This window comes from Schistocerca piceifrons, chromosome 4, assembly GCF_021461385.2.
Source record: "Schistocerca piceifrons isolate TAMUIC-IGC-003096 chromosome 4, iqSchPice1.1, whole genome shotgun sequence".
In the NCBI taxonomy this organism is placed as follows: Eukaryota; Metazoa; Arthropoda; class Insecta; order Orthoptera; family Acrididae; genus Schistocerca; species Schistocerca piceifrons.
In genome coordinates, this window is record NC_060141.1 from 555,900,932 (window position 1) to 555,915,279 (window position 14,348).

At 37.8% G+C, this 14,348-nt stretch overlaps 1 protein-coding gene across 1 annotated transcript in view; it reads left to right on the forward strand.

The window, feature by feature from the left end:
- The window catches only part of LOC124795244 (GTP-binding protein 2), a 56,328-nt gene that overhangs the window by 22,837 nt on the left and 19,143 nt on the right, over positions 1-14,348 (forward strand). The window contains exon 5 of the mRNA XM_047259177.1: positions 13,495-13,818. Within this exon, the coding sequence (XP_047115133.1) occupies positions 13,495-13,818 (324 nt within the window). The remainder of the gene's footprint in view (positions 1-13,494; positions 13,819-14,348) is intronic.

Genomic DNA, 14,348 nt, shown 5'->3' on the forward strand with positions numbered 1-14,348 from the left:
GAATATGAGACTCGTTCCTTTTTCTCTTGTTGCCTGTCTTAGATGTAGAAGGGGTCTTTACACTCTGAGACAGTCATTTTATGGAGCTCTCAGATTCAAGACCTTTTAGTTCCCTCCATTTACTTTTGGAAAGTCATTTTTTACCTTCCTTTTCTTTTTGTTCTTTGAGGAGTTTCCTCCTCTGAGTCTGAGATTTGGATTTTATCTTGACCTGGTCCAACTTCTCAGTAACTGTTTCCTCTTTTTGGACTGGTCTGTCTCCAGTCTAATTGCAGAATCAGTTTCCAGTAGTTCCAACCCCAATCCTTGGGTGTTTGAGGTCTCATCAAGTCCCTCGGTTTTTGATCCCACAGGAATTGGGGATCTATTTCGTCGACATCACAGAACCCCATGTGGTGCAAGGCTAATTATTCGGGGAGGTTGCCCGGTACCCCTGAGGACCCATTGACACATCTCCTGTGTCCCACACACCCGTTGGCATGGGGGTGCACCACATCATGGGTTGGGCATGTAGGGAGTCAATCAGAGAGATATGGGGTATAGTGGAGCACTCATCATCAATTTCATCCACTGAGGCCTGTCTGGCCTGGGAGACCTCCTGCCAGCAGCTGTGCTACTATCTGCACAGCACTTAGCATCTTGTGAACACACAAGCCTTTCCACCCACATGGACAGTGCTTTTACAATGTGGTGTCACCTGGAGAGATGTGGTAGCATGAACAGCTATTTAAAGACATTACATTACATTACAATACTTTTTATTGGTCCATTTGATCATTTGTTTTACAAGGTATACAATATAATATTGGACAAGTCATTGTGTTTTACAATACATGTTTTTAATTTTTTTAGTATTTGGCAATAAATTTTTATGTTTCAAGCTATTCATCTATACTATAATAACATTTTTGCAATAAATATTTATGGACAGCGGTTTTAAATTTTGAAGTGTCTTATATTGTTTTAATGTTTGTATGTAGCTTATCGTATAGTCTGTTTCCTGTTTGCAGTGGTCTATTCTATTTTAGTGTTGTGTGTGCATGTTGAACATGTGTGTCCTGCTTTCTCCTTGTGTTATACAGATGGATACTCTGGTTAGTTGACACAAGATTGTTGCTATTTTATAAGATTTTCCTTACAAATATGATTACTTGTAAAATGTACAGACATGGTTGTGGAAGGATATGTAGTTTCTTGAATAAGGGCTTGCATGAGCTTCTTGATGCAGTGTTTTCTATGGTTCTTACAATTCTCTTTTGGCATATAAAACAACTTTTGCTAACAGATGTTTTTCCCCAAAAGATTATGCTGTATTGCAGTAAGTATTCTGCCTGGGCGAAGTATACATCTTTTAGCGTCGCTTTCGATGTGAATTTTGATAGTATCGCAAATGGTATTTAATTTATTTGTAATGTATTTTGTATGTTGGACCCATCTTACATCTTCTTGGATCCATATCCCAAGAAATTTTGTAGAGCTTACATTTTTGAGGGTTCTAGTAAACAACTCTATGTCTGGTGTGGTGGACATTTATTTTGCACTGTGTGTGTATGCATTGTAACTGTTTTTACTGTGTTTATTACTAAGTTGTTTCCAGAAAACCACTCTGTAATGTGTGTGGTACAATTTTTAATCTCACGTAGTAATTTTTCTTTAGTCCTTCCTTTTATTATCACATTTGTGTCATCCACAAATTTTATGTAATTATGGCATGGGCTAGACGGTTCCAAATCATTTACAAAGAGTAGAAACAGAACTGGTCCCAGAATGGAGCCTTGTGGTACACCATACTTGATGCTCTGCTTTTCTGAGCAGTAGGACTTTATCTTGTTCCCTTCTTGTATAGTAAGCTCAACTAACTGCTCTCTATATTGGAGATATGAATTTATCCATTCATAGGCCGGGCCCCTCATACCTACAGATTCAAGTTTCTGAAGCAAGATGTGATTGATGACATTGAATGCTTTAGAGAGGTGGGAAATATGGCTGAGATATGTTCTTTATTGTCTATTGCATTTAAGGCTTCATTTAGGAATGCAAAGATAGCTGTCTCAGTAGATTTAGATTTTCGGAATCCATGTTGAGTGTTTGAGAAAATAATTATTTTTTTCTATGAAACTGATTAGTCTTCTGTAATAGATTTTTCAATTATTTTGGAAAAACCAGATAACAGTGAGAAAGTCCTGTAGTTTGATACTTCTGTTTTTATCCCTTTCTTGAACAGAGGTTTTACTTTCACTACCTTCAATTTTTCTGAGAACACCCCTTGTGATAGAGACCAGATGTTGACAAGTGGCCTGGCTATGAGGGGAGCACATTTCCTCAAGATATAGTCAGAGATATTGTCAGTATCAACAGAGCATTTGGGCTTCAGTTCTTTGATTACTTCAGTTCTTTGATTATATTAAGTATTTCCTTTTCATTGGTGGGGTATAGAAAAATAGATATGTTAATTATAGTACATCTGGATTGATTTATAGCAGTACACTGTAAATTTTGATTTATAAGATGTTCAGCTATCTTTGTAAAGTAGGAATTAAATGTATTTACAATTTTTGTAGGTTCAGTTATCACAGTTGAGTTCTCCATTAGGCAGGTAATGTTATGGAAGTCTGTCTGTTCTGTTGCAGTTTCTTTCCTGACAATATTCCATATGGCTTTTGTCTTATTGATGGAATTTTTTATGTGTGTGTCATTCGCCATTATTTTTGCTTGTTTGGCAACATTTTTGAATATCTTTTTATAAGTTTTGTAGTAAGTCAAATTCTGATGATGTGAATTGTTTGGACAATCTGTGCAGTAATCTTTTTTGTTTGAAGATACTAGAATACCTGGATTAATCCATTTATTTTTTGTTTTCCTTGTGTATGTTTTCCTCTGGGTTGGAGGGAAGCACAGTTCAAAATAGTAGTTAAAATTGTTAATAAAGTTATTATATTTTCCATCTGTGTGTTCACAGTTATAAATCTCTTCCCAGCTTTCTTTGCCCAAGTAATGGAGAAAATGATTTATATTTTCATAACTGTAGTTTCTACTGGTGATTGTTAGGCAGTGTTTAAGCTGTAGCTCGGTTTCCATACTCAAGAGTTTTTGAGCTGTGTGATCCCCAAAGCCTGTGTTTAGTGTTTCTATTGTACAGTTCATTCCTACATTTACAAAAATCTGATCAATCGTGGTACGTGAAGTCTTTGTGATATGAGTTGCTGTTTCTATGGTGGATTTCATGTTAAAAGTTTGCAAGAGATTCAGTAATTCATTCTTTTCTTTGGTGTCCTTTGCATAGTCAATATTAAAATCACCACATAGAATAACTCTTCTGTTTCTTTGTGTTATTCTGTTAAGTGAATATTCCAAACTTTTTAGGAGAGTATTTATGTCACCAGTTGGAGCTCTGTATAAACAAATAACGCTAGTTTAATGTCTACTATCTCAACTCCTGATAGCTCTGCATCTTATTCCTTCACCATTTCAACAGGAAATTTTATACTATGTCGTATGAATATACAACTGCCACCATGTTCAAGAATTTTTCTACAGAAATAACCACCTAGCACAAAGGTAGGAACACAGTATGTAACATGTCCTCATCAAGCCAATGTTCTGTGAGACACAATAATGAGGTACTTCTTAAATCGTTTTCTAATAGGATTTGGATTTCACTTGTTTTACTACTTAGTGATTGCACATTTTGGTGAAAAAGAACCAAGTTCCTATTTTTGTGTTTTACCTGTGAGTTTTTATTTTGTGTCCCCATAGAAAATTGTGGCTGTGAGGCGGACGTCTGGATTTCATCTGATACATCATTTCTGGTATTTTTTAAATTTTCTTTCCGGGGAGATGTTTTACAGTGGGAATCGAACATTTCTCTGGAATATATTTGCATGCATGTATTTTCACCCCTATTACTGCTTATAAGTTTCCCTTGTTCATTATAATCTGACAAACATCTATGAACATCTTACTAAATATTCTAGAACCTAGTCTGTTAAGATGCAATCCAACTTTACCAAGACACTGGTCGTTAAGAAATTTGTTTGTGTCAATGAATATTAGACCCAGTTTATTACATTCCTCTTTAATATTGTCGTTTATTCTGTGTACGTATCTGTCACTTACCGACCCTCTGTACACAATGCCACTGATTATAATTCTCATGGTGTTGTAGACGTTTCTGGCAGTTCTTATTAGGTTTCTCATGTTGTTGATGATTTCTTCTTCACTGCTGCTTCGTAGACAGTTCATTCCATCATGAATAAATAGACCTTTGAGATTTCTGTCACATATCTTAGTAGCGCTTGCTGCTGATTTCAGGATATTGCTGAAATGTTTTTGTAATTGCTTAGTCCTAATTCCAGGGTGAACGACTATTTTTGAGTTTGGAACTACAATGTTTTTTAACATGGAGTCACCTATTATTAAAAACTCATTTTCTTTTGCAGTACTCAGAGGATGTTTCATTTCATTTTTGGCATTTGTATCACTTGTCCACTTATGTTTGTTTCCCACAGGAAGTTGTAACCTGAACACCAGTTATTATCCTTATAACATGCTTCAGCGCAATGAAAACTTTATTTTTAATGAAGAATTACCTCATTAGAGTAAAAATTAGATAAATCAGTTCACTTTCTTTTATTTAAATCATCAAAGCCATTTATTATAGTTATACTAAAGTTGATGGGCTGTTTGCTGGAAGAACTACAACATACAACTTTCATTTCAGGTCCCAATCAATGTTTTAAAAAAATTTTACAGAGTTATTGGTTCCCCTCCTTTATTATTTTACGGAATTTGCCAGTCCATTGTATAACACCTATTATCCATTTCATAATGATTGACAACGAGCTTCGAACTCCTGTTCTGTCTACATCACATGATGAACACCAATGTGTTGAACCTCACTGGAATCATGGAAATGTTTACTTTTATTTCAGATGTGAATATAATATTTTGGTTGAATGGGCAGTGACATGCGTAGTGATATTTTGAGGCATGTCAGCTTTTAAGGACCCATGAAAGCACACAGGTTATGTTAATTTTCTTCACACAGATAAAGATACAATAATTCTGTATTTACAGGAGACTTTTCATTGTTTACTGACTACTTGTTTCATCACAATAATGTCCAATTCAAGATTCTGGGATAAATTAACTGTTGTAGGTATTGTGGCAGAGAGAACATAGATTGTGATTTGGTTGCTCTTTGAAGACACGATGAACATTTATATCCTCAATGAACAAACAAACTGCAAAAACCAGAGATTTCTGTATTGTTTTAAGCACATTTTCTGTTGTATAGGTAGATAGCGATGTGGTATGTACAATTGTGGCAAAAGTAGCACTTATGCATTATGTTGTAATACGCCCTTTTTAGCAATTAAGTATCAGTCACCTTTGTTCTGTGCAAAATCTGCCTGCCCAATCCCCAAATATAACTGTTTATTCTTCGACCAATACAGTTTTACTCCTGTTGATGGTCCCACTATTTTGGCATATTATGATTGTTTCATTACTCAGTATCACAGTGAAAACATTGTGTATATACTCTACAAGGCTGCATGGTTATAAATGTATTGCATTTAACCTTAGATTATGTGTTAGAGATAAGTATTTCATTAAGTATTTACTTTCCTTGTGTACCATTATTATTTACTCACAGTGGTGCTGTACACAGTTAGTCTGTGAGTGAGATGCATATGTCCCTCATCATTATTGTCGCCCACACATTGACTTACTTCATACTGCCTCAGCTGTATTTACACCTGCTGTGAATAGCTCAAGATTAGGCATTACATTACTTATGGTAAGAATCACGGCTGTTGTATTCTTTCTACCATGATACCCTTAGTGCTCACATGCAGTTGGAATCCATGGCATTTTGTGTAATGTACTTACAGTGGTCTTTTAACAGGTTCCAAAATGAGTCTCGGCCCTACAAGGATACCACTAGTTGTAACTTGCATCTGCATCGTGACATGGCATCAAATTTCCAGAATAAACTTTTATTCTGCAGCAGAGTTTGCTTGGATTTGAAACATCCTGGCTGATTAAAATTGTGTGCTAAAATTGGACTCAGAGCTGGGACCTTCCAGAGGAAAAATTCATCATGGAAACAGCCCCTTAGGCCATGTCTAAGTCATGTCCCCATGGTGTCCTTTCTTCCAGGAGTGCTAGTCCCACAAGATGTGCAGGAGAACTTCTGTGGAGTGTGGAAGGTAGGAGATGGGATACTGGTGGAAGTAAAGTTGTGAGGATGGGTTCAGAGCCGTACTTGGATAGGTCAGTTGGTAGAGCACTTTACCCATGAAAGGGTTAGGAATCTTGGTCCGGCACACAGTTTTAATGAACCAGGAAGTTTCATGGCATTGATTATTTGTAATTACATGCATTGTAGCAAACTCCCTAGCTTGTTGTTCACACTGTTGTTTTATGATTATATTTAGCTGATGTATTGTGTTAGACATAATAACTGTTTGATGATGACATAATGCCAAAAATTGCTATAGGAGAATAAAAGCTTCTATAACCATAAATGGAAAGTGCCATCCTTTAAGCTCTACATTGTTGTTTTCCAGTAATTCAGTCCATCTTCCATATTTTATGATTGTGTATTTACTATTTGTGATTTGATCATGATGTATAACAATCAGAGATCCAGTGGGTAACTTTTCAAGGAACATTCCTTCATAATGCTCCTTAACCACTTTTCACAATGTCAGAATGGTAATATGCACCACATTTTTTCCCAACAATACATAAGACAGCATTTTGCACTAATCCATCTTTGTTACCAGTGTGACATATTACAATTTTCTTTCCAGAACTTTATAAAGTTTGAATAGTTTTTCCAGCCATTCCACTCTTGAACATGTCCTCTGAGGTAATCATATCAATTTTTTTATACATAAGACATTTTTTGTATCTGTTATAAAAACTTTCTGCAAAGATTTGGACCACGCCAAATTTCATCAAATAGTCCATCCAGTATATCACTTATGTTTTAAATTCCCACAATAACCAATATCTTATCACTGTTATTGAATTATTTTCCATCAGCGTAAGCTTCTTGTTGAACATTTTGCAGTTGAAGATCAATTTCCAAACACTATGCCAAAGGGTTACCGAAGTCAGTCAAATCTTCCACTTCATTCCTCAACTTTTCCAGGATGCCCAATACTTTTGAAAATCATTTTTCCACAAAGAAACTTGTATTTTCCATCATTCGAAGCCTGTGAAAGCGTGTCCCATATGAAATTCTGTCATATAACTGGACTATTCTTCCTTTCTTTAAAGTAGGGTTTGTTCACAACCACCCACCCACCTCCGCCCCCTGCCCCCCTTCTTGAAATTTGGTTATCGTACTTTCGATAATACTTGGATGATCATAGCCATGGACCTCTCTCAGCTCTGTAAGTGATGCATGTTCTCATACAAGGCCAAAGCAGAAAAGTATATCACATCATCTATCTCGTTTGAGAACAAAACCATAAAAATGGCAACATGATTTTACCTACCTGACAAGAAACCCTGACATCAGTGTGTCAACAGTTACAGATGAAATATACTTCAGAGATCTGAAAACGTAGCATCTGCGAGTAGTACACGTTGCACAAGGATGGAGATGCTAAATAAATTAAAAGTGGTATTGCCATTTTATGTAGCATTGTATGTATAAAAACAAAACAGCTGTGAATCGCAACAGCTGAGATTCTGTTCCACTTTTTGCATTGTTCATACACTTCACCATGAGGCAGTCTGCAACATTCTTCCTAGACCATTATTGCAACAAAACAACAAACTGGAAAGGAAAAAAATCAGCCAGTAAACAGAGACCTTTATATCTTGAAACTTCGAAAAGGAAGTTGTTCTTGAAAATATGCTGTGGAATCTGTGACCCTGCTAAACTGACAGTGCACAAGGCATGCTTTTATGTAGATATTTCCATGTATGTTACTCCCTTTCCAACCAGACTAGAATATTTACCTCTAAAATGAGACATTATACTTCCACGATTCAGAAAAAGGTATGCAACACAGTGTTGTGCTTCTGCAGTGTAATCTCAAGGAACTTGAAGCCTGGGGGTCGAACTTTATGAAATTGGTAGTTGCTGAAAAAAAGTTAATAATTTACAGTGAAATTCTGTTGATCTTTTCTATTGCTGGAATACCTCCATTATATTTAGTTGTAACATTTGCATGCATCATCACACAACCCCCCGCCAAACAGAGCTATTTCACCTTCTTAGAGATACAGTGGCAGGTAGTTTGCTGTGTAAGAAAACTGGGAGTGAATTCCACATCGTCTTCTGTTGAAGACGTGTAGTGCTTATTCCCTGCCCTGAAGAAGCTGATTTACACTGAAGTGCCAAGGAAATAGGTATAGGCATGTGTATTCAAATACAGAGCTACTTAACAGGCAGAATACAGACTGAGGTTGGAAACGCCTGTATATGACAACAAGTGTTTGGTGCAATTGTTAGATTGGTGACTGCAGCTACAATGGCAGTTTATCAAGATTTAAGTGAGTTTGAACGTGGTGTTAGGCCATGGCATATGTGCGCGTCAGAAGTGTCCGACAGCAAGCGACATCTGGATATGCAACACTACAACAAACAGCTGCGTCGTGGGAGAAGGTTTGGTTTCCTACATGCAAGCGACCATCTCCCGCTACAAGATGGCTACTTAGAGCTGACCAGCCATTTCTATAAAATGGTGCCCCTAAACTGTAGACTACTGTAGCTCGAGTTGAGAGTAAGGCTACAAAATTAGCTTTACTTAGGAAAATAAAGTGAAAAGGAATGCTGTGCATGAATTTTGCAAAAGGAGGAATCTTCACGGAGAATTTCATAATTTTTATCATCAACCATGGAGATCACCAGATAAATTCTTCGAACACACGTGAATGAGCAGAGCAGCATTCGACTATCTCATCAATAAATGAAAAACAAGTGTTCTTTGCATGATCAAGAACTTTTAACAGCCAATAAGTGTGAAAGAATGACTGACTCCAGTAAATACTAAAGAATGCCTCGTGGATGCTAGAGCTATCTGTGGTGTAGTGGTAGCGTACACTGTTTGAAATTGTGATTGAAATAAAGACCTGTGTTCAGTCCTGGCTGTTTCTCATATTTTAACTGACTCAGCTGCAATTGTGTATACTAAGTTTTATGTATACTGTTTACACTGCATCACTAAGTGTATCATTTAGGTCTTGCCAAAGTATTTGATCTGTAAGTGTATACACACTTATCCCAGAATATCACAACATTTAATTCCTAATAAAATACAATGAGCAATCATGTAATTTTACTGATATTTGAGTTAATCTGAATAGTCTGTGTAAGTAAAGCATACAAAATTTTTGAAAAGAAAAGTCAAACATTTTGTGAAGAGATTTGTCTCAAAGTCTGAAATAAAAAAATATTAGAGAAACATTTGATGCACCTCATTTCCTGTTTACGATAATGAGCATCATTCAAAGACATGTCAAATGTTTCTCTGATCTATTTAATTCTTTTACACAAAATATTTGACTGATTTATTTCATTTTTTATTTTCACGTTTTATTCAGAAAGCAAGATCTTATTGACACCTTTGTCTTCCTAACATCTTCTGTTCTCAAAAAATCCTAACTTTGGTACTTGTTTCAGAAGATGCCTTTTTGACTTTTAAATATCACCCCAATGTGTATTTTTATGTATAAAATAGCTAAGCCTTGAGTAGATGAACTTTTTGACACTTCATTCACATAGCTTGCAGCAGCTTTTCGTGAAATATTTCAATTTTTCCTCAACTCACTAATTAAGTTTTCCTTAATTACCCTGATTACTTTCAAGCAATTAAATAATTTCATTCAAAACTAGACCTCACGCTGGTCACTTTGATACCCTGTTTGCCTGTTTCTCTCTCTTTGGCTGTGAAAATTCAGACAAAATCTTATTGTGTAATTTATAGGGAGTCTTGTTTTCACTCTGCTCACACATTTGACAGAAACATATCAAATGTTAATCATATGTTAAAATAGTCCTTTCTACATGCTGTCATAAACAGTTCAAGATATCAAAACAACATTTTTTGGAAATGAGATACGATGATTTTTATGGTCACTTGATTCCTGATGCACAGGAAAGGATTCAGAAGCGCCGCGAGCGACCCATCCACGGATATAACAACCAATATCTCAAGAATTAAAAGATATATCATTCTGCTCCCAACTTTAAATACAGTTTAGATATATTGGTTACATTTCATATGCAAGAATGTATGGCCTAAAGTGAACTATACAGTTTACGCAATGTGATTTTACCTCTGCAAACTCTTAAAAATTTTGTGCAGCCATATACTCAGTTTTGTGCAGCACAGTAATTATGATGAATAATCGAAATAAATTCAGACCTTTATTGAGCAAAGATATCATGCTGCAAGATAAGGAAGAATCAAATTTTTTCATCAAATAAATTTCTTAAAATCGGATGATAAGTATTTTGCAGCTGTTGGTACATCTGCTCCACTGCTTTGCCGAGAAGACTCGTTGCTGTTGCTCTCACTGTTGTGCGTGCTGCAGTGACATGATTCAAACATGGTTGAATTCAAACATCGCTAGTTGTAGCAGAGGACAGACAGCACCCTGGATGTTGCTCATGCAGGACACTTTCATAGCTATACGTGTGGTAGAATTTTGTCGTCTGAAGGTGTTGCGCACTGTCGGTCGCTTCTGTCATTTACGTAGGACGCGGGCTTATAGTTGGTGCAAGAGCGATGGGACACAGTACTCTGAGGTAGCGATGAAGTGGGGATTTTCCCGTACTACGATTTCACGAGTGTACAGTGAATATCAGGAATCCGATAAAACATCAAATCTCTGGCACCACTGCAGCCGGAAAAATGTCCTGCAATAATGGGACCAACAATGACTGAAGAGACTCATTCAGTGTGACAGAAGTGCAATCCTTTTGCAAATTTCTGCTGATTTCAATGCTGGGCCATCAACAACTATCAGCGTGTGAACCAACAACATCATCTATGTGGGCTTTCAGAACTGAAGGACCACTCGTGTACTCTTGATGACTGCACGATGCAAAGCTTTATGCCTCGCCAGGGCCTGTCAATACCAACGGGCCTGTCAACACCGACATTGGACTGATGATGACTGGAAACATGTTGCCTGGCCGTACGAGTCTCGTTCCAAATTGTATTGAGCGGATGAACATGCACGGGTATGTAGAGAACCTCATGAATCCATGGACCCTGCATTCAGCAGAGGATTATTAGAGCATGGGACATGTGGAGTTGGAGTGATATGGGAACTACTGATACGTCTAGATATAGCTTTGACAGGTGTCACATACATAAGTAACCTGTCTGATCACCTGCATCCATTCATGTCCATTGTGCATTCTGATGGACTTGAGCAATTCCAGCAGGACAATGCAACACCCCACACGACCAGAATTGCTAGAGAATGGCTCCAGGAGCAGTCTTCTGAGTGTAAACACGTTCGCTGGTCAGACCCCAATATCCCAGACATGAACATTATGGAGCATATCTGGGATGCCTTGCAATATGCTTTTCAGAAGACATCTCCACCCCCTTATTCTGTTGCAGATTTGTGGTGTCAGTTCCCTCCAACTCTACTTCAGACATTAGTCGAGTCCATGCCATTTCGTATTGTGGCACTTTTGTGTGCTCATGGGGGGGCCTACACAATATTAGGCAGGTGTACCAGTTTCTTTGGCTTTTCAGTGTAATATGCACATGGTAAGATAAAACAAGTTACCAACAAGACTAATAATCTGTGTGTCTTCATCTGTCTCCACAGGTTTGTCTGTATGTTTAGGCTAATCTCGGGACTTACTGTAAGAATTTTTATGTGACTTTCACTAAACATAAGATTTACTATGAAGCTTTATGTATATAATTTGTAAATATTTCGTGCAAATTTGCTGAACTATGGTGAATTAAAAGTATCCTGCCCCTGAGAAAACAATGGCATTGCCTCCTATCAGTGAATGGCAGAACACCTTGGAATCATGGTAGCTTGCGCAGGCTGTAGCAGCTGTCGGGTGGGTACCAGTGTTACATGACAGAGGGTGCTTTCTACCAATGTTACATGACAGGGGGTGTGTCATACTGATGTTGTTGCTTTGTACTGATGTTGCATGATGGAGCGTGTGTCGTACTGATGGTGCATGGCAGAGGGTTGCTTTGTGCCAGTGTTCCCTAGTGGAAGGTGCTTCTTCCCAGCGTTATGCAGCAGAGCGTGTTCTCTACCAACGTTACATGGCAGAGGGTGCTCCGTACCATACTTGCATGGCAGAAGGTGCTACTACTTGCATGGCAGAGGGTGCTCCACACCAAAGTTGCGTGGCAGAAAGTGCTCTGCACAAATGTTGTGTGGCAGAGAGTGCTTTGTATCGGTGGATGAGGCAGGGTGCTTCATATTAATGTTGAGTAGCAGTGGGTGCTTCGTACCAAGGTTGCGTGACAAAGGGTGCATCTTACCAATGTTACACGACAAAGGGTGCATTGTACCAGTGTTGGTTGGTTGGTTGGGTTGGGGAAGGGGACCAAACAGCAAGGTCATCGGTCCCATCAGATTAGCGAAGGATGAGGAAGGAAGTCAGGTGTGCCCTTTCAAAGGAACCATCCCCGCATTCGCCTGAAGCGCTTTAGGGAAATCACGGAAAACCTAAATTAGGATGGCTAGTCGCAGATTTGTACCGACATCCTCCTGAATGCGAGTCAATTGTATTAACTACTGCGCCATCTCGCTCAGTGTACCAATGTTGGATGGCGAAGAGTACACGCTACTGAAGTTATGTGGCAGAGCCTGCTTTATAGTGTGTTATGTTGCAGAGGCTGCTTCATACCATATTATGTGGCAGACCATTGTCTGGTGGCAGTGACAGTAACCAGATAGCTGACATATTTCATACTCTCTTAGAAGTAGATCGGAAGAAATATGTGCACAGTTCAAAGGGATAAAGCAATATAATATATACAAGAATCAGTTCATTGTAGATACAATAAACTCACAGTTGCTACATGCATTCTGAGAAATTAAGAATGCAGTTATTTTTCTCAAATTACTAACCAGTTTAGTTTCTCCTCCAAGAAACAGGAGAAGATTATGTACTATAGAATAATAACCCACATCTCCCACATTAAAATGCTTTACAATATGATGACTGCAAGCAAGCATATCGACTAACAAATCTATGCCCTCTTGTGTGAATATGTGTTGTAAATTCACATGTTGTGGTTGTATTCCAGTATTGGTGTTGAAAAATCTCGGTGAATGATTTCAGAATAGATGCTTCACTTGTGTGTACTTAATGGCATTTGCAACCATAAATTTAACTGTTTTTCTTGCTAGAAGTTCCATCATTTGAAAAAACTGATCTTTGTCACACACATATAAAAGGGTAGTTACATATTGCATTCAAAATGATAATACTGATCTCCTGTTAACTTCTGTGGCTTCTTCTTTTTCCTACAGGGGCAGGTCATAAACTACAGTGAGCTAATGACAGCAGAGGAAATCTGCGAGAGTTCCACAAAGCTGGTGACATTCATAGATCTGGCAGGACACAGGAAGTACCTGCGCACCACGGTCTTGGGTCTCACTGGTTACTCTCCGCATCATGTAATGCTTGTGGTTAGCGGGAGTGCAGGCATTGTTGGCATGACCAAGGAACATTTGGCACTCGCTCTTGCATTGGATGTTCCATTTTTCATTGTTGTGACTAAGATTGATCTTGCATCACCTACTGCAACTGTCCGATCACTTGATTCAGTTCTGAAATCCGTTGGCTGCCGAAAAGTAAGTATAAAAATTTCTTGTCTGAAATATTCCTTTTTTTCCTATGCCATAATAAAATCAGTCTTACTTTGAAGTTATCAAATTTAAATGTTTCTCTGCATGCTAATTCAGATTTTCTTAGCTCGTTTATGTTTTCAGTGTTTACTATTTCACTATGTATTTAACCTTCATTCCTTTTCCGCCCTTGTTACATGGTCATGCCACCTTTTGCATGCTGGTTGCATTGCTGCTACTGTTAAACAATTCTGTTGGTTTAATCTCTGGTCTTGGTACATTCTGTTGTGGAAGCCTCTTTCAGATGTCCCTTTCTCTCCTCTCGTAGGGCATGGGTACCTGCAAAATTCTTGCCATTCTTTCTTAAGTGCTTCATTCTTTTCCTTGTCAGATCACATATTCACTCATCTCTTTATTTTCTTGTGTCTACTTGTTTCCTTATTGTCCACAGCTACCTTGTTGTCAATAAATAGAACACACATTATTTTAAACTTGTTTTTCAACTTATTGATCCCCGGTGACACATTACATCTAAG